The sequence below is a fragment of the Nannobrachium achirus genome, assembly GCF_963921795.1.
Source record: "Nannobrachium achirus genome assembly, chromosome: 7".
Classification (NCBI taxonomy): domain Eukaryota; kingdom Metazoa; phylum Chordata; class Actinopteri; order Myctophiformes; family Myctophidae; genus Nannobrachium; species Nannobrachium achirus.
In genome coordinates, this window is record NC_137816.1 from 52,530,457 (window position 1) to 52,552,208 (window position 21,752).

General features: G+C 44.1%; 1 protein-coding gene across 2 annotated transcripts in view; it reads right to left on the minus strand.

The window, feature by feature from the left end:
* The window catches only part of rasa3 (RAS p21 protein activator 3), a 62,922-nt gene that overhangs the window by 26,585 nt on the left and 14,585 nt on the right, over nucleotides 1-21,752 (minus strand). For both annotated transcript variants that reach the window (XM_080729210.1, XM_080729209.1), the window contains exons 2-5: nucleotides 15,469-15,586; nucleotides 13,547-13,650; nucleotides 12,379-12,473; nucleotides 8,187-8,263 (exon numbers count right to left, since the gene is read on the minus strand). In XM_080729210.1, the coding sequence (XP_080585336.1) occupies nucleotides 8,187-8,263; nucleotides 12,379-12,473; nucleotides 13,547-13,650; nucleotides 15,469-15,586 (394 nt within the window). The remainder of the gene's footprint in view (nucleotides 1-8,186; nucleotides 8,264-12,378; nucleotides 12,474-13,546; nucleotides 13,651-15,468; nucleotides 15,587-21,752) is intronic.

Sequence of the window (21,752 nt, forward strand, 5' to 3'; positions counted from 1 at the left end):
TTCCGCCGTGAGAATTTCACCGGAAGACTGCAACGCATGATGTAACGTCCGTTAAACGCAGCACTTCCGCCACTTCCGCTAGAACCAACCGGAAGTTATATTGTGGCCAGGGTGCCGCGAACCCCGACAAATCTCTCTGTTTTTACTTTCAGACAGATCGACCCATCACCCCGTTCACTGATTGGTCGATCTAGACCAGTCAGTCACAGTGATAGAATTTCACAGTGACTGACTATGATGGCCTCCACTTATTTTCTCACTTTAGGAGGATAGCTTTACATTTAAGGGCTTAAGGGTCCATTTGGAACCCCATATAGGAATCGTTAAAGGGAACCGTTAAGGAATCGGACAGTTAAGAGGGAATAATTAAGGAACCGGAATCCTAAGGGATCCCAACCCTAGTTCCAAATGTCTAAATTTAATCATTTAAAGAATCGCTCTCATCCTTTCTATATCAAATCCCAGTCCCTTCCCTGTCCTGATAACCTTGTACTGTGTATTCTCTTGGATAAGGCCTTTCAGCACCAGGTGCATGCCAGGCCCAGGGACCACCAGGTGCATGCCAGACCCAGAGACCACCAGGTGCATGCCAGGCCCAGAGACCACCAGGTGCATGCCAGGCCCAGAGACCACCAGGTGCATGCCAGGCCCAGAGACCACCAGGTGCATGCCAGGCCCAGAGACCACCAGGTGCATGCCAGACCCAGGGACCACCAGGTGCATGCCAGACCCAGGGACCACCAGGTGCATGCCAGGGACCACCAGGTGCATGCCAGGTCCAGAGACCACCAGGTGCATGCCAGGCCCAGAGACCACCAGGTGCATGCCAGGCCCAGAGACCACCAGGTGCATGCCAGGCCCAGAGACCACCAGGTGCATGCTAGGCCCAGAGACCACCAGGTGCATGCCAGACCCAGAGACCACCAGGTGCATGCTAGGCCCAGAGACCACCAGGTGCATGCCAGTACCAGGGACCACCAGGTGCATGCTAGGCCCAGGGACCACCAGGTGCATGCCAGACCCAGGGACCACCAGGTGCATGCCAGACCCAGGGACCACCAGGTGCATGCCAGGGACCACCAGGTGCATGCCAGGTCCAGAGACCACCAGGTGCATGCCAGGCCCAGAGACCACCAGGTGCATGCCAGGCCCAGAGACCACCAGGTGCATGCCAGGCCCAGAGACCACCAGGTGCATGCCAGACCCAGGGACCACCAGGTGCATGCCAGGTCCAGGGACCACCAGGGCTGAGCGGGGGCAGAGAGGGTGAGAGAAGCAGGACAGCAGGCACGTGCACACATAGACATCAAAGGGGGCTTGAGCCCCTGCCCTTTTATCCATCAGTAAAAAGTGCCCTCTCCAGACCATGAATGCAGTTTTCACTATGGTGAAAGAAATGCCCTCTTTTCATGCCATACATCAGGGGTCCCCAAACTAAGGCCCGGGGGCCGGACACGTTTGACCCGGCCCCCTGAACAATGACGCAAAAAAAAAAAAAAAATGTTGCTACTACAACCTCACTTTGCCCCAGTCATAGAACGTGAACGTGAGCCCCCCAGAACGGAATAATGGCAAAAAGGTTGGGTAAGACTAAGAGAAAAATTGATTCAGAATGCAGGGTATTTAACCCGCAGTGGACACATGATTATTTTTTTGTTCAATGCAAAGAAAAGGCTGTTTGTCTTATCTGTCAAGACACGGTGGCGGTATTCAAAGAATACAATCTGCGCCGACATTATGAATCCCGTCATAGACAAGTAGGATAGCTTGCAAGGCCAAATGCGAGCAGACAAACTCTCAAATCTAAAAAGTGGACTGTTAGCTCAGCAGACTACATTTGTACGCCAAGCTCAGCTGAACCAATCGTCAGTTCGGGCCAGTTTCCGTGTTGCTCAGCTGATCGCAAGCGGCGGTAAACCTTTCACTGAGGGAGAGTTTGTCAAGAAATGTTTGAATGTTGTTGTGGAGGAGGTGTGTCCCGAGAAGAAAGATGTCTTTAATGCCGTGAGTCTGTCGGCGAGTACTGTCACCAGACACATTGAACCTCTGCGATAGGCACCCCTGCGATCGTCACACTTTTTCTGTTACAAACTGACCCTGGCCCCCCATCAGAGAAGGGGAAAGTTATGTGGCCCTCACTGGAAAAAGTTTGGGGACCCCGGCCATACATGAAGGCAGCATTCAAGAGAATGGCCTTGTCCAAACTCTCCTGAACTTGAATGCATCATCTTATGTTGAAAGAATTGCCCTCTCTGTGTAGAAATCCATGCCGTCACGCCACATCTCCAGTATTGCCTTTTTTATGCTTAGTTTTGTGTGGTATCAAGTACTGAAAATAGCCGACCTCCAAGCTCACAACGCGTCGCAGTTTCAATATTGTCACCAAAAGGCCCTTTTAGAAATGTCAGCCCCTGCCTCTCTAACATTCTCTGCACGTCCCTGCAGGACAGAGGGAAGGAGAGTAAAGCCCCGTTCATTCATGCTCCACCGCACGGCAGCGTCGCGCGCCCAAAATAGCCGACCTACAAGCTCATTGTGTGAGCTTGTAGGTCTGCTATTTTTGGCCTGCATTGCGATACTGTTGCGCGACGGAGAGAGCATAAATTAGGCATAATTCCTTTTGAGCTGCTGGCCGAGCTCTGTGCCAATTTTAAACCCTGACTGATCCAATGACCACACAGATATCACACACATGACTGATTGGTCTAGCACACACAAAGGCAAAATCTAAACACAACACTCAAGACGTTTGAATGTTGATATTTCTGCATTGACCATAAATACATCATCAGGTATTCATTTCTCACATGCGCCGGATGCAAATGAACCCACGCATAACACCACACGCACATGCGCACGCACGCACACACATACACACATAGGGCTGTCAACGATTATGACATTTTACATGACGATTAATTCTCACTCAAATAATTGCGATTAACGATTTAATTGTGTTTTTGTCGTTGACAATTACATTTCTGTTTGGCTTTTAGGCTTTGATGTTGCACATGGTAGATATGACACATAACCTAAATATACAAAGAAATGACTGACATATTTGACAACTTTATACTTAAAAAAGGACATTGATAGTGGAAATAGCCAATCTACAAGCTCACAACGCGCTGCATCGCGGCGCGTTGTGAGCTTGTAGATTGGCTGCTATTTCCACTATTTTTTACTTTTATAAAAAATGTATGAAACTTTTTCAACGTGGAAATGATTATGACGATTATGAAAAATAATCACAATTATATCAAATAAATGCAATTAGACGATTATAATTGTGACAGCCCTGCACACACACGCACACACACACAAAATCCGAAACATGCATTTACAACATGCATTTACCCCTCCATCCCACAAACCACCCTTCCCTTCATCAATCCATCACTCCATCCTTTCCAGACACGGTGGTTTATATCTGTCTGTCTGTCTGTCTGTCTGTCTGTCTGTCTGTCCGTCCGTATGTCAGTCTGTCCAGGTTCATGATGCTTGAATCCCACTCACCGCCCGTGACCATAACCTGAGTCAGGGCCCCGCCCCCACAAGTGTTGTGCTTCCCGATGACATCATGGTGTAAGGGGATTACCACGGGATAGAACAGGACAGGACAGGACATGTCACCCAGTGGGACAAACCACTTCCTGTGTGTCATGCTGATGCACGACCAGTCATTCTGCATGAGGAGCCCGCACAGACCAACACACTGCCATACGGCCAACAGCTGACACACAAGATACAGCTTGTCGCATCCTGCCGACACACACACACACACGCGCGCACACACACACACACGTATGTGCGCGTGCGCACATACATCAACACATGCAGGTTACGGTAATAAGGAGGAGGCTGGGTTTAGTGTCACTAATGCCAGTGCGCTTCCTGTCCAATAATCTTGTTTATATAACCAATGCTTGGCCTAGTGTCCCCTCTCTTTATTTTGTTCGCACACGCGCGCGCGCGCACACACACACACACGCGCACATACATACACGCACACACCCGCACGCACGCACGCACACACACACACACACACACACACACACACACACACACACACACACACACACACACACACACACACACACACACAAACCTCTCCCCAGTGGTGTGAAGTAGCTAAGTACTTTTACTTAAGTAATGTACTTTTACTTCTAATCCACTACATCTCGGATCCAAATATTGTACTTTTAATCCACTACATTTATTTGAGAACTTTAGTTAATAGTTACTTTGCAGATATAAATTATGATATTATAAAACATACATAAGCCACTTTATCCCTATTTTATACCTTGGCTATTTGAAAATAGCTGATCTACAGGCTTGTAGAGCTTGTAGATCTGCTATTTTCAAACATATTGTACTTTTACCTTTGGTACTATCAGTACATTTTGATACCAGTACTTTTGTACTTTTACTCAAGTAAATTTTGAATTCCAGACTATTACTTGTAACAGAATATTTCCACGTTGCAGCATTGATACTTTTACTTAAGTAAAGAATGTGAGTACTTTTTCCACCACTGCCTCTCCCTCTCTCTCCCACTCTCTCTCTCTCGTCCCTGAGCTGCAATGTGCCAGACAGGTACAGCAGACGATTATTTGGAACGACATGGCATTCACCAAATGTTTCCTAATGGCTTTGTGTTCTTTCATTCCATAAACGAGCTTCAAAGGGAAATGAATTACATCATACTGAAAAAAAGGGGAGGAGTCGCGCCTATCCTATAGTTCTGGTTAGTGAAAGGACTGATTTTAAAGCGATGTAAATAAGCGGAATTCTTGGGGCACGGTGGTGCAGTGGTTAGCACTTCGCCTCACAGTTAGAAGGTCCTGGGTTCGATTCCCGCCGGGGGAAGCTGTGGGTGCTGGGGGCGTGTTCCTCCACCCGCCTCTCTGTGGTGAGTTTGCATGTTCTCCCCGTGTCTCCTTGGGCATAGGCCCTCACACAAAAACATGCAGTAGTCCTGGTTTCTATACTACCTCCCCCTAGCCAGCCGGGGGCTCCCCAATGTGAGAGCGGAAACCAGGACTACAGGTTAGGTAGTCACCGGGTGAGAAAAATGGGTTACAAAAACCGTGGGATAAAAAACAAAAATAAATAAAATAAAAATAAGCGGAATTGCCTATGGCCCAAGGCTGCCGTTGTGAACTGTATAAGATTGCCGTGGCTCGGCCTTATGGACAATAATGCTTTTTTGAAGAAAAAAACACCTATTTTTTGGAGGCTAAATAACAAGAAAACAAGGTAAGAAAGCGATTTACCACAGAATTCTCCTTTAAGGGAGGACCACGTCATCATCATGCGCACGTCACTATGACTCAGACATAACCATATAAGGAGTTCCCAATGCAGCTATGTACCTACAGTATATATGGAGTGTGTTGTCTAACATCAATGTGTCATCATGGTATCAGGCACAAACAACTCATGCAGTCAGCTCTATATGAGCACAAAAGGGGGCTTGGCCATATATGGGCATATACTGATGACCTCCGCGATCTCCATATATGGGCATAAATGGGACAAGAAATGACAGTTACAGAGATCTCCATATATGGGCATATAGAGGGTATGCACGTCCACTGGGACCCGCCCCCCTAATCTAGACTGAGTGGCAAAACATTGAGCAGCATGGAGCATTGTAGTTTGGAAGTACTAGTTGCAAATCACTCAACGGCCCTGCATACCACCTGTTTCTAATTTGCACATAATGCAGGAGGCAGCAGGATGTTGTGTTGTAGAAAACGAATGCTTCCAAACTCTGACACCTGGAAAAATAAACCTGCACAGAATGTCTTGACAGAAAGTATCTCATAACATGCCTATGGTGGATTTTTTATGAAACAAAAACTTTGCAGATAGAAAGAGGATAATTCAAGCTTTCAGTACAGCCGCAATGTTGGTGAGTTAACTTTGTTTAATTCAATCAGGTAGGACCTTTCTGTTTGGATGTATGGACTGTCAATGGCAGAAATTAGTGTTTTGCCACTCAGTAGGCGTGTTCCCACATAACTTCCAGCAACAGTGATGTCATGCGCATACCCTCTATTGGTCGGATCGGCAGTGCAGTGTATGTGTGAACGCCGCGTATAGCGGCCCTGAACCTCTAGTATAGTAAAATAGCCAATCTACAATCTCACAGCAAGTTGCAAAAATGGGATAGGCTACGTACTCGCAACGCAACACGTAAAAATATGTCCGCGACCTGAAAATGGGTCCCGAGTCATTGTTTGGAAAACACAGATCTAATGGCATTCATGGTGATGAGCCCCTTTGGCTACCTGTCAGCATTTTCTACTCTCAGCAAGGACCAGTAACCTTGTTTTTATTATTCAATGACTTATGTAAATGTCAAACTGCAGCGGTACCCAAACACATTTTTATGGGTCCCAAGTAAATAAGCCTTGTTGCCGTTGCATTAACTGTTCTTATATTTCAACTAAATGGCACACTAAATGATCCCAGCCATGCAAGCTCATCATCATACTATTACTGCTGCATGTTTCAGCAGTGGAGCGAGGCAGAGCACATAGTAAAACCCTAATTTAGGGCCCTATTATGATCCAGGTCTTATGCCTTATGCCTTAACTTCTTTACCTTTTTTTCCACTATTTTGAAAAACATTTTTAAATACTTCAAATGCTGATCTACATCTGCATGTTGTGAACTTGTAGATCAGTTAAGGCATAAGGCATAAGACCTGGATCATAATAGGGCCCTTAAGTGTTCATGTATCCATCTGTACGCTCTCAGAGTTCAATTACCGCTAAGAATTTCACCGTGCAAGTAGCACAAAGAACCATCTAGAAGCATATCTTCAACCTTCAATAAACATTGACGCTCACACACGCGTGCATGGGAGTCACATGTTATATTATACACACAGCAATACACATGCTTCCACAAACGAACCTCCCCACGTCATAATGTATAAACGTGATAAAGCAGGCACGTGCACACATAAACATCAAAGGGGGCTTGGGCCCCTGCCCTTTTATCCATCTGTAAAATGCTAATGCTCCCCTCTTTCCATGCCATACCTGAAGGCAGCATTAAAGAGACCAAAACCAGAGTCCAATCTCTCCTGAACTTGAATGCAGTGACTTATGTTGAATGAATTGCCCTCTGTGTAAAAATCAAGCATCGAAAATAGCCGAGCTCCAAGCTCACAGCGCGTTGCGCTGCGACGCGTTGTGAGCTTGGAGGTCGGCTATTTTCGATATTTTCACCAAAAGGCCTTTTTAGAAATTTCAGCCCCTGCCTCTCTAACATTCTCTGCACGTCCCTGTGATAAAGGACGATTCACAGATTCGAACCAATGACCTGTGCTTGCGTGTGTGCACACACACACACACACACACACACACACACACACACACACACACACACACACACACACACACACACACACACACGGTCCATTGGGTTACATGTGTGCATGCAGAGTTAAAAGAACACAGAGGACTTAACAATGTACACGCAGACATTAATGTGTTCATTCACGGCTTTCTGAACAGTGACTCACTGCGGACAACAGACTCCAGATACAAAGAGTCAAGGTGAGTCAGTGCTGCTAAGCAATAATAAGCCCTAAATCTATGGAACTAACATGAAGAGAGAACTACACACAGCATTACTTCATGACTCAAAATGCTCACAAGCCTTCTATAAATAACTAACAAATCCAGTTAATGTCATAATAGATTGTAGATATCCATGATAGAATTACATTGTGATAGTATTTTACAGCATATAATGAGAACCAGCATCCTTACCCCTACCTCTATCTTTCTCTGCAGGACAGTCAGTGTATACATAATGAATCACTTCCAAGCCCCACCCCTACATTGATGTATTGTTGGTAAGGAGGACAGCTTGTTGTTAAAATGTACCCCAAAACATGAAACAAAAACGTCAATATATAGCAACAGGGTATGGGTGTATGAATGGCAAATCGGGTGGAAAAGTGTGTGTGTGTGTGTGTGTGTGCGTGTCTGTGTGTGTGTGTGTGTGTGTGTGTGTGTGTGTGTGTGTGTGTGTGTGTGTGTGTGTGTGTGTGTGTGTGTGTGTGTGTGTGTGTGTGTGCGTGCGCGTGCGTGCGTGCGTGCGTGCGTGCGTGCGTGCGTGCGTGCGTGCGTGCGTGTGTGCGCGTGTCCGGAGAGTCTCACCGTGTTGCAAGTTTATGGCAGACTACTCCGCTGTCAGTAATGACCTCACTCAGACGAAGCTCCAGGTGCACTTTTCCCTGCAAGACACACACACACACACACACACACACACACACACACACACACACACACACACACACACACACACACACACACACACACACACACACAGAGAGAGAGAGATAAACACACAGGCGATTAGCAAATGTCAATACACAAACAGGATAAAAGTCCCATTCCCACCCTAACAGAGTCAGCATGGATCCAGTGTGTCAGACTGAAGGTCAGGTTCTCGCCAGTGATTGGGTTAATAATGTAATAATTCAGCTGTCTACCAATGTTCCATTAATTAGCAACATCGGTATGCAAACTAACAAGCGTTATTCCTTTACTTTCACCAAATGGGAACACAAATTCACTCACACACACACACGCATGCACGCACACACACACACACACACACACACACACACGCGCACACACACACACACACACACACACACACACACACACACACACACACACACGCACACGCACGCACACACGCACAGCAAACAATGTGTCCTCTATTGAAAGGGAGAAGAGGGACACTCTATCTTCCTACTTCATTTGATCCCATCTCTCTCTCTCTCTTTCTCTCTTTTCCCTCATTCTCTCACACATCCTTCCTCTCCCCGGCATCCACCATGAATGTGCCTCTGTTTCAGAGCTCAGCTCCGGGGCCCAACACACACCCATCTGCCTGCAGATGTTACTGTTCATTGTGTGTGTGTGCGTGTGTGTGTGAGCGAGCGTGCGTGCGTGCGTGTGCTCGCGTGTTTGTGTGTGAGTGAGCGTGCACTGCAGGTGCACGTGTGTTCATGTGTGCTCGGCTGCTCGCGCATACGCGTGAACGTGTATATGTGCAGGCAACACATAGAAAACACCGGGATTAAATAAGCATGCTGTGAGCTTGTAGATCGGCTATTTTCAGTGCTTGATATTGGTGTACGACCCAGTATGAATAAGGCACAACTCTATCTCTAACCCCAACTCCTAAACCTGACCTCTAATTCTAAATGACTAATCCTAACCCTAACCCAGGGGTCATCAATATGTACGAACCATAGACCATAAAGGCATTTGGGCCTCACAAGAATAGTAATATAAGTGCACACACACACGGGTGCGCGCTGTGTCTTTTCAACTTGATCACTTGAAGAATCGGAACTGACAGAAAAGCGCGGCCACAACCATCGGCAGCCAAAAACAATCCTCAGCCTGAACATTCTCTGTCAGGAATAATTAAATGCTGATTAATAACCAGGTCATCTTTGACAAGACATTTTGAAGCCAAGTAATATTCCCAAAGATTTAGTGATGAATGAACATTTTTTTGGGAAAGTAATAGTCCAAACTCCAAAGTTTACCAGAAAATGGCTGATATTAATTAATGCATGAATTACTTTACTTTTCTTTTTTAAAGATATTAATTCATTGTGATCGATATACCACGTGAATCTTAGCATCCCTCTATTGTGGGGGAGCAGAATAGTGGTGGAGTCATCATGAGACATTAGAAATACAGTCTCATAGTAGCTCCTTTTGGGACCTCTCCCTCCACTATACAGCTCCCAGATGAGGTTCCTGCTCATAACGAGCCCATGTGAGGGATAGTTCGCCACGTTTTGACCATTCTTACCTTCACCAAACATCGTATCCAAAAAGTAAAGGTCGTCCTATACCCATCTCTCACATGTCTACTTTTTTAACGGCGGGGGTAATCCAAGCGATGAGTTGAAACAATACTTTTAAATCGCTCGTTTTGTCAACCAGTTCCATGTTTTTCCCAGTGAAATGTTACGGAAGCAGTAATGTTGGCACACGTGACTCGCCATTAATCTGTGTTGCAGCCACCAAGCGGTCGGGGCGAGAAATGGCCACAGGCTGACAAAAACATGGAACTGGTTGACAAAACGATCGATTTAAAAAGTAGACATGTGAGGGATGGGTATAGGACCTTTACTTTTTGGATATGATGTTTGGTGAAGGTAAGAATGGTCAAAAATGTGGCGAACTATCCCCAGAAAAAGCTCATATGGGCTTGTTATGAGCAGGAACCTCATCTGGGAGCTGTATAGTGGAGGGAGAGGTTCTGAAAGGAGCTAGTCTCTTAGCAATGCTCAGTGTTTGCCATCAAGGTTGTTCTCTATAATGAAGCGTGACGGAGTGAGACAACAGTCAATGACTTTGACCCTGCGAGCTGAGCTGGTGCATGTTTAGGGTGCACACACTCTGTGTTTGTTTGGCTTCAGTTCAGCTTCACAAACAGGCACGCACGCACACACACGCGCACGCACGCACGCACGCACACACAAAGAGAGACAACAGAGTTAAGTGTAATTTGACGTTGCGATTGTCTTGCTCGGGTCTTGCTCGGAATACTGTAAATGGCGGAGAACAACAAGATCAAACAAGGAGTACTGTATGTGAAAGTAGAAAAATATGAAGATGAGGCGAGTACAAAACACACACACACACACACACACACACACACACACACACACACGTGTGCGTGTGTGTTAGGGTTGGGACAATAAGCGATATTATCTTTTAACATGATAAAAAACACTCACGATAATCGTATCGTGGAGATTTAATTTATCGTGATATTGTCCACTGTCATGCACTGGGATCGATTGACCTTTTATTTGCAGAGCTGCATTTCTGGTAGCACTTAAGGTCTTTGCACACTGCTGCGTTTTTCGTTGCGAAATGCGTTTTTCAGGGCAAGGAGAGAGAGAGAGATAGAGAGAGCAAGGGACTGAGTGGTGCGCGAAACGGGCGGCAGTGTGCAAACGTGACTGACGTAACGTGAGGTTGATTTTTTATTTGCGCGCTCCGAAATTCACTCCGATATTCGGCCCGAAAAACGCAGCAGTGTGCAACTTGATACAGTCTTTTTTTCACTCTCTATCAAATGTCTTTGCCAAAAAATAGCCGATTATCGTGATAACATCGTAAATCGGGATTTCTTTTGTCACAATAATCGTGATATGAAGTTTTCATATCGTCCCATCCCTGGTGTGTGTGCGTGTGTGTGTATTATTTGAGAAATAGCCATTGTGAAGACAATTTTCCTGATCATCAAAAGAGAGAGAGAGAGAGAGTTTTCACTGTTAAAATAGATTTTTATAGTTAGGCTTACAATTAGGAAATGTTATGCACCGGCACAAATAGCCGATCTCCAAGCTCACAACGTGTTGTGCTGCAACGTTTTGTGAGCTTTTTTTCCGGGCTGTTTCCCAGCTGCTTTCGATGCTGTTCTAGCAATGGCCTCACAAGTTATAGTAACTAGAATTTCGGGCCCCCTTCGGGGGCCCTCAAATCTAGAGCTCGGGCGCCCTCGCGGTATACCAGCAATGAAATGGATTTGTAATGGGCAAATATGGGTAGTTCTTTTTTTGAGAAAAAAAATTTTTTTGAGAAAAAATAGTTTTTTGAGACAAAAAAAAATTTTTGAGAAAAAAAAAAGTTTTTTGAAAAAAAAGATTTTTGAAAAAAAAAGTTTTTTGAAAAAAAAAAAGTTTTGTGAAAAAAAAAAAGTTTTGGCCTAATTGTGTTATTATTATTACTATAATAGGCCTGCCAATGTTTTATTTTCATTATTTCAATGTTTTCATTTTAGCAACACACACACACACACACACACCCCTACACACACACACACACACACACACACACACACACACACACACACACACACACACAGACAGACAGTATGTTGCTGTGAAGAGGTGAGTGGGCCGAACTCTAGATGTGAGTGGCCCGAAGGGCCGCCAACTTCTTGTAAGATACAGGCTCTCGGCTAGCTAGGCTCTCGCTGCGCGCCCGTCACTGCTGAAGCAAACTGTAACCTGATACTTTCGTGACGAAAATTGCGTAGGAGAAGCTCTGGGGAAAGATTTGCATAGTAAAGCCACACATTACTTTTCTACAAAGTGTACATCTTGCGAATACAATAGGTTCAGGAGAAGCTGCTAGGAACATTGGGGTAAAAATGCGCGATTTTTGTGCAAAAGGTGGAGTCTTTAGATGCAGTGTAAATGTGATTCTATCGCGCAGGATGCTTAAAAATATTTAAAGAGCGTCGCTGTGGGTTATGGCTGCTGAGATGTGTGTGTGTATGTGTGTGTTCTCACTCTGCACTAACCTGAACCTCTGAGTCAGCACTGACAGGGTGCAGCTGGAACCAGGTGTCTTTCCCATGGTACTTCTGCAGGTCCTCTTTCTTCACTGCAACCTTGCCTACACACACACACACACACACGCACACGCACACGCACACGCACACGCACACACACACACACACACACACACACACACACACACACACACACACAATGATGAGAACATAAGTATAAATGTGTCATCTGTAACCTGGAAATGACCTTGTTGTTTGGCACACACACACACACACACACACACACACACACACACACACACACACACACACACACACACACACACACATTCACCACACAAGTGGTGAATGGTTGTCAAGCTAATAGGCAGTCGAACCATTCATACTACCTTTATAAAAGCAAAAATACAGACACAGATGCAGACATGCAGAAATAAGTGCCATGCGGTCATGTTTTGCTTGGTTGCTAAACAAACAACCGAAAACACATTCCTCCTGAGTCGCAATTGACTCAGCATGTTGGCATGGCGACGCATCCTCCCAGCCAATTGCTGCCTGTCGGAACGTAAACATCTGGTGCTCATCAGCTGCGTCCAATCAAAGCACTGGCACAAAAATAGAAACACCCTCCTGTGTAGGGATGGGACGATAAGCGACATTATAATTTATCCTGATAAAAAACACTCACGATAATCGATTTAATTTATCATGATATCGTCCTCCGTCATGCACTGGGATCAATTCACCTTTTATTTGCTGAGCTGCATATCCGGTACCACTTAAACCCTCTATAATTGGTAAAAAAGTACTTATAATATAATATACGTACTTGATACATACTTTTTTTTACCTCTCTGTCAAATGTCTTTGACAAAAAATAGCCGATCTACAAGCTCACAACACGTTGCGTTGCGAGCTTGTAGATGGTCTATTTTCGGCTATTTTTTGACAAATGTACCGCCCCAGGATAATGGATTTTGATTATCGTGATACTGATAATATCGTAAATCGCGATTTCTTTTGTCACAATCGTGATATGAAATCTTCATATCGTCCCATCCCTACTCCTGTGCTTAATTTTAACACACAATCGAGCGAGTTTGGATTCGGCCCGAGAGCGGAGAGGCGAGTTCACGTGAGATAGGTGGGATCAATGAGATGTGAGGCGTTGACTCACCAATGCTGGAGTCCCTCCTGAAGACATCCCTGTCGAAGATGTAGAAGGAGAGATGTCTGAAGCTACGTGGTATCTCACAGTAGAAGTCCTCCCCATAGAATGGACTAAAGGAGAGAGGAGAGCACTGATGGAAAAAGTACTCAAATTCTTTACTTAAGTAAAAGTATGAATACCGCAATGTAGAAATACTCTGTTACAAGTAAAAGTCGGAAATTCAAAATGTACTAGTGTTGCCATCAAAATGTAAATAAAGTACCAAAAGTAAAAGTACAAAATGTTTGAAAATAGCTGAGCTTCAATCTCACAATGCGTCGCAAGCCGCATAACATTTGTCATCGGGCCGCATTTGGCCCCCGGGCCGCACTTTGGACACCCCTGCTTTACACCACTGTAGGGTTCCCACACATTTTTACCAATTAATTTCCAAAACTTTTCCAGAATATTGAACCCAATTTCCAGGACTATATAACAATAATTCAGCTCAATAACGAGTCGCTTACTCCTATGCGCAATGCCCAAAGACAGGCAGTGTATGCCAGTGGTTCTCAACGTTTTCAGACCGTGACCCCCGAAATAATCATATTTGAACTGGGGACCCCGGCACCCTGACGAGCACTAAGAGGAATTTTGTATAACACGGTTTTATTGTGATCTACATTTTATTGTGATCTACATGCTCACAACGCCTCGCAACGCAAGGCGTTGCGAGCATGTAGATCTGCTATTTTCACAATTTCTGCCTCTAATATTTGACAATTTGGCCAATGTTTAATTTGTCATTTCAGAGGTATTAACAAAATCAATAACCAAAGACAATGCATAGCTATTTTTTCCAGGACTTTCCAGGACCCTTGATCAATTCCAAAACTTTTCAAGTACTGGAAAAATATTTTTCTAATTTCAAATATATTTCCAGGAATTTCATGACCGTGGGAACCCTGCCACTGGAGAAAGTGCGCTGGTTTTAACCAAACAATGACTATCCTTCTCTTTGGGGCCTAGCCAGTAGCCACCATGGCACGCCATCCCTTTTCATCCACCTGTTGTCCCTGTTCTGGGCATGTCATTGTAGGTGAAGATTATCAAAGAATTTTCCCGTAATTTTACAGAAACAACGTGTCGCATGGCAACGCATTGTTTGCTTGTAGATCAGCTATTTATCGTACAACAACGTATATAGAGTTTAAGTGGTTGAACTAACATTTGAAATTTTGAATGGAGGTAAGACAACTCTCTCTCTGAGAGAGTGGGCTTATTTCTGATATGCCTCTGCTCTCATAAGGCGAGTAGTAGCCGAGTAGGCGAGTAGTTATAAAAAACGAATGAAAAAAGGGATACAAAAAACAAAAACAAAAAACTGAAGAGAAAAAAACAGCCCCCTCACACATTAGAAGGACCATATCATTCACCAGAACTAAGGCTGGTTGTTTTTGATTAATCCATCATGGTTAGATTTTAGTTTGAAGTAAGTGTGTATATGAAGGGGGCGTGTCTGATAAAATTAATATCATCGAATATCTAAATACTGAATCAAGCATCATAAAAACTGTCTGGGCCAGAATTGACTATATTGAAAAAACATTTTAAAATCGTTCAAATAACAACTAGATGCCAGGGGTGTGGCTCTTTCGGCACTGGAACTTTGGGGTGTGGGAGGGGTAACATACACCCTTTTTGTATGCTTTTGTCTTATTGACCTGTATGTGATTTGGAAAATACCAATAAAGCTCTACAAGTTTGTGTGTCGATGTAGATTGGTTATTTTCAAATTGTATTTTTATTACATTTTTTCAAATAGTACAAAATGCCTAAACGTTTAGTAGTAAGATAGAGGCCCTTCTTCAAATCTGATACTGTGTACATTTTAAAATGGTGTGTGTTCAATAATGTACAGGCAGGCTGAGAAAAGAGAGTAGGTGTACCAGAGGGACTTCTCTATGATCTTGGTCCTGAAGACCTCTTCTTGATCCAGGTTGACAGTACAGTAACAGTCCCTCATCTTGTTGGGCCCGTGGTACGGAGGGATGTTCTTTGCCTCGCCTGCAGAAAGGTGAGAGGAAGCAGGGAGGGATAGAGAGAGAGAGAGAGAGAGAGAGAGAGAGAGAGAGAGAGAGAGAGAGAGAGAGAGAGAACATGTGTTTTTATTTTGCAATATGACACAGATCTGCTTCCATATTTCTTTATTCACTTTTAATTGTATACATTTCCTCTAATCATGCATGCATGCAGCGTCCGATTGCCGTGAAAGGACTAAGATTGGCGAAGAAGACATGATGGCACCCTTTTCACATTGGCCTATTATAGCGCCACCAGGAGATTTTCAGACATGCTGCACACAATAGAACAATTGATATACATTGGTTGACGATGATATGATACATGGCAATACGATACAATACGATTCAATGATTTTAAATCAATATAGTATTTGTAACTATTTAGCAAGGAAATTAAATGTGTGTGAAATGCGTCGATTTTTAAAGGGAATAATGTATTATTATGGATATAAATAAGTAAACACATTGATTCTCTGGCAAATACATGGACATTACATTTCAACACATATGGGCAAACCCGCACCTTGACATGAACACAGAGATTACACACTTTTATCGATAGACCAAGAGTAGCTATATGGAATGGAAAAGTAATTAGAGTAATTCTCTTTTAATTATTTTTTTCTTAAATTTCTAAATACAAGGCACAAATACTTTGTTTATTTGCATTGCAAAACGATTCGATACAGACTATTTGCATTGTAAAACGATACAATACGAATGCGATACAAAGCCGAACGATACGATATTTTGCTGTTTGCATATATACCGGTAGTAGATCGTTGCAAATAGATTTTTCGGTGCAGTTACTATATCGTTAGTGCTATTGCATAGTGCCATGTTCAGTAGGAGCGAGATCATTTAGCGACCTACAACCGGGTCGCGACGTGGTCGGTAGTTTTCAGCGACCGGGTCGCTAAATCGAGCGACCGGGTCGCTAAATCGAGCGACCGGGTCGCTAAATCACCGACCGCGCCGCTAAATCGACCGACCCGGTCGCTAAATCTACCGACCTGCCAGCATTTTTAGGTCGGTAGATTTAGCGACCCGGTTGGTACATCTAGTGACCCGGTCGGAAGATTTTGCGCCCCAGTCGGTCGATTTAGCGACCCGGTCGCTCGCTTTAGCGGCGCGGTCGGTGATTTAGCGACCCGGTCGGGAGGTTGCGTGGCAGGTTAGCCTAACTGAGGTAAGGTTACTGAGGTTAGGGTTAGGGTTAGGGTTAGGGTTAGGGTTAGTAGCCCGGTGGTCGGTGGAAGCGACCACCGGTCGGTGGATTTACCTACCCGGTCGCTGGATTAGCGTCCCGGTAGGTGGAATTAGCGTCCCGGTCGGTGGAATTAGCGACCCGGTCGGTGGTTTTAGCGTCCCGGTCGGTGGTTTTAGCGTCCCGGTCGGTCGATTTAGCGACCCGGTCGGTGTTTTAGCGTCTCGGTCGGTGGTTTTAGCGTCCCGGTCGGTGGTTCTAGCGTCCCGGTCGGTGGTTTTACCGTCCCAGTCGGTCGATTTAGCGACCCGGTCGCTGAAAACTACCGACCACGTCGCGACCCGGTTGTAGGTCGCTAAATGATCTCGCCCTCTCTCGCCATGTTTGTAAATCTTACATAACATTACAATGCTGGAGGTGACACAAATGTTAGGACAGAATACTGCCCTTTGTTCTTAAATACAACCTTTTCAGCCTGTCCTGGTTGGCCAGTTGTGTGTCACTTCATGCCATTTTGACTTAATGAGGAACATGCCAAAGGAAAATGTCAATAATTGTCATAAAGAATTATGTCGTTTTGAAGCTGTAAGTGTCAATGTCATAACATATCAGTAGTATGTAGTATATGTCAATGTCAATTGGCATAGACGATAATGTCAATATCCCATTAAAAGAGACATAATGAGCTTATTTGTCACATTTATGAACGGTTACGTATGTCTATGTCTGGTGTCAAGTAGTGCTTATGTAGGTATCATGTATAACCTGTGCATACTATTTACTAATATGGAATGTTGAAATTGTGTAAACATATAATCTTTGTATTAATTTATCCATCTGATAGTGTACAAATGCAACCAAATGGATTTGGTTACATATGCACACTCTCAGAGTTAAATGCACAATCCGAATTGTATTGTGTACAGACTACAGTAGTTGAGTTAAGTGCATCCATTTATATTGGACATCAACTGTGTTTCCACAGATGTAACTGTTCAGGAGCCAATACCACTCTTTAACATTACATCACCAAATCCTGTGACACAATGACACTTGTAATGAGCTTAGCTCTACTAGGGAAGCAAATATATCAAGCCATGTTCTCTTTCGCAAAATTAGAGTTTCAACGCTGGCATTGTTATTGGAACAACTCTACTCCAAATGAAATCGGAGAAAGTAAAATAGTTTTCCCTAAAAACATGCACGTTCCAAAACTGCCTGTGTGTGTGCGTGTGTGTATGTGTGTGTGCGAGCGCTTGCACCGTCGGATCTGTGAATGAAAGAATCTGCGTGGGACATTTCCTTTGAGTCCTGCTGCAGCTTCAATCTGTTCATCAAACGTGTGACAGATAGCACTCCCTTTCACAAGAATGTGGTCCAACCACCCACTGTCTCACTCACACACTCACACACACTCACGCACGCATGCGCACACACACACACACACACACGCACACACAAACCACAAAAGATAGTGTTCCAGTCCCCGAGGACCAATATAACCTCTGTAAAGCCATCTATCCATGTTCGTCAGTACAGTGTTTCCCATAGCCCTGGGACTCTCACAGTCTGTGTAGTCTTTAGTTACAAGTGTGTTAGCCTGAAGTTGTAGTAGTCTGCTCCAATAGCACTCCATTATCTGCTCTGGAATCTGATGCTGTCACTTAGCAGTGGGGTTGGAGCCCCAGCAAAATCACTCACTGTCTGTCAGGGAGCGATGGTAACCATACCAGGATGGGGATGAGACACCACATGGTCTGGAGCAATGTGCTCTCTATGCCGGGGGTCTTCAATGTTTTCAGGCCAAGGACCCCTTTGTTGAGAAAGAGATGAAGCAGGGACCCCCACAACCTCTTCATAGATTCCATATAGTTTCATCGTTTGACAGCACAATCCTCAGTGTATTTTGGATTCATGACAATTTGTGTTTCTAGATATTTAACCACTTGAACCGTCAATACTTAATAAACTTGATGTTTCACTCTGCACTTTGTCTGCACCTTTTTCCCTCTACTCTACACCAAACCTCTTTGCCAAAAATAGCCGATCTACAAGCTCAAAGCGCCTCGCAGCACAAGGCGTTTTGAGGACCCCCTGCAGTAACTCCGAGGACCACCTAGGGGTCCCGGTCTCCGGACCCCTGTTGGAGACCCCTGCTCTATGCTCATAATGTTACTGGCAGCTGCACACCACTGTTTACATTTCTTAGCTAAATAATGCACCCTTTGTTAAAGTGTGTAATCTCATGGCAAATCGTCATTCTAATTGATGTAACATTCAGAGATGCAGGTAAAGGCTATAAAGGTGAAAACAATGTGTGGATGCCTGGATGGAGAAAAAAGAAGAAGAAAAAATAGGGTGTCCTGTGTCCATGTGCACTGAGCAGGCTTCCCCAGGATTTTTTCAGATATTTGCTTTACATGTTCATTTCTAGTCACCTTTCTAACGTATGTGGGGTAAAACAACACAACATAAAACACATCAAATTAAAAATGTAACTGCAGAATCTGATTCAACTAAGAAAGTTCTGAGTTGGGTAGAGATGTGCCGATTGATCGGTGTGTGATAGCGATCGGCCGATAATGCCTCCATCGGCTTTGCTTCTATCGGCTTTGACGATCTACAAGCTAGATCAGCTGTTTTCACAATATTTATCTGTGGGACGCTGTGATCGGGATCGGCAGATACTGATTCCAGTTGATCGGTGATGGGTATCGGATTCGGCTCCAAAAATCGCAATCGGAGCATCTCTAGAGTTGGGCACAATTGCTTAAGTTAAAACCTTGGATCGACACAAATCCTGTAGATTACCTATTTTTTTATATACTGTATTAAAATGGCCAATTTTGATTAAAGGTGTGGAGTTTGCATCTCTGTACTTTAGAGTGTGTTTGCTTTGCTGTGGAGGTTCTGCAATATTTACCCTATAAATGGTTTCCTAACCTTTCTGACCTTATATATGGTCCATAAAGACAGGGTGGAATGGGGCTGGACCGGGGTGTTGTTTGTGGTATTTGTTTGAGATCAATCTGAGACTGCTTGTGCACGTCCAGTTGACTGTTATTCAAGGGGCTGTGACTTCCAATACCGGCAAACGCACTCATTCACAACAAATGATGGCACTTTCATTCATAAGTGAAAAGCTATTGAGGCATGGTATAAGCACAATATTTAGCATGCCTCAACTTGCTTTCCTCAAACACAATTTGTGCCTGTGTTTATGTATGTGCAGGACACTGACGTCAGAGCACGGTGTACCAAGGGACTGGCAGCAGCGGCACAGGATGCTACAAGGGATGGGACGATAAGCGATATTATCGTTTATCGTGATAAAAACACTCATGATAATCGTATCGTGGAGATTTAATTCATCGTGATATTGTCCTCCGTCATGCACTGGGATCAATTCACCTTTTGTTTGCCGAGCTGCATATCTATCTGGTACCACTTAAACTCTCTTTAATTGATAAAAGGTACTTATACTTATACGTACTTGATACAGTCTTTTTTTCACTCTCTATCAAATATTTATGCCCAAAAATAGCTGATATACAAGCTCACAACGCGTCGCGAGTGAGCTTGTAGATCTGCTATTTTTAGGCAAATGTTTCACCCCAGGATAATGGATTTTGATTATCACGATAATATCGTAAATCGCGATTTTGTCACAATAATCGTGATATGACATTTTCATATCGCCCCATCCCTAGATGCTACAGCCTCTCTCATCTCTTTTCTTGTGTTATTTTCCATCCACTCTCTTCCCGTTATAATTTCTCTCTCAGTCTCCAATCCCCTCGATCATTTCTCCCTTATTTGTCAATTCTCCCGCCCTCTCGACAACACAACATAATCTCCTTTCGTCCTACACTAATTCACGACCAGGGCAGTCCTTTGACTGGATTGCGGTGTCCCCGCCAATCGTAACCAAAACATTAGATTATGGGATTACCACAGCTTTTCTCAAATGAGTGTGTGAGTGTTACAGTATCTTGATTCTTTGCTTGACACCAGATCTCCAGGCCAGTAGAATAGCAGAAGGGCTCAATGCCATGACCTCACGATTTGGATACAATGCAGTTTGTATACAAAAAGAAGAAAAAAAAGAAACCTACTGTCTATTAAAACAAACAATAACATTTAGAACAGGAAGTGTCTGGTATCTGTTTCCCTCATGCTCCGGTGTCAGACTGTGTTGAGTGAGTGGATAGTAGTGGGTAGTAGTAGATTATCATTGTCCTGCTTTACAGTTTCTGTGTTTCTGTGTATAGTTCTTTGTTTATGCATGACTGCATACACTAAATTGATATTTAAAAAAAACAATAAAACAAGACTAAGGGCCCTATTTTGGGGCAGGCTGATTGGCACGAGGCGAGCAGTGCAGTGGGATGGCTGAGAGGAGCGCTACAGTACTACAGGGGGTGTCATTTGCAAATCAGCCTCTTACCTGCTTGTACCATGTCTACCGGCATAGCGAGACGCACTTGGCATTTGCTATTTTCGGCACACTTTAGTTGGCCGAGGTGTTCCTAGATAGATGTCTCCAAAATCACACAGACCTGCTTTATTATAACCTATATCGTCGTTGTCAGGTGGAAACCTTGTATGTCCAAAACCGTTCATTTTGTATTTATCATTTTAAAAATGAACTAAACTAGTGAAAACGCCTCGCACTCGTTGTGTGCTTGTAGATCTGCTGTTTTCACTACTTTTGTGCGACGGCCTTGTATGATGAAGCAGGGCTTTGCTTTACAAAAAAAACATACACATTTGAAACTTGGAGATGCAAGGTTTCTGCCCGGCAGTGACGATATGTTATGCTTGTCTGTTGGTATGAATCCCTTATGCTGGAAAATATTAGAGCATGAATGTATTCATCCCCAGCCACAATTGATAAAAGCTTGTAACTAACAGAGAATTGTTGTGTGCCATGAGACACAAG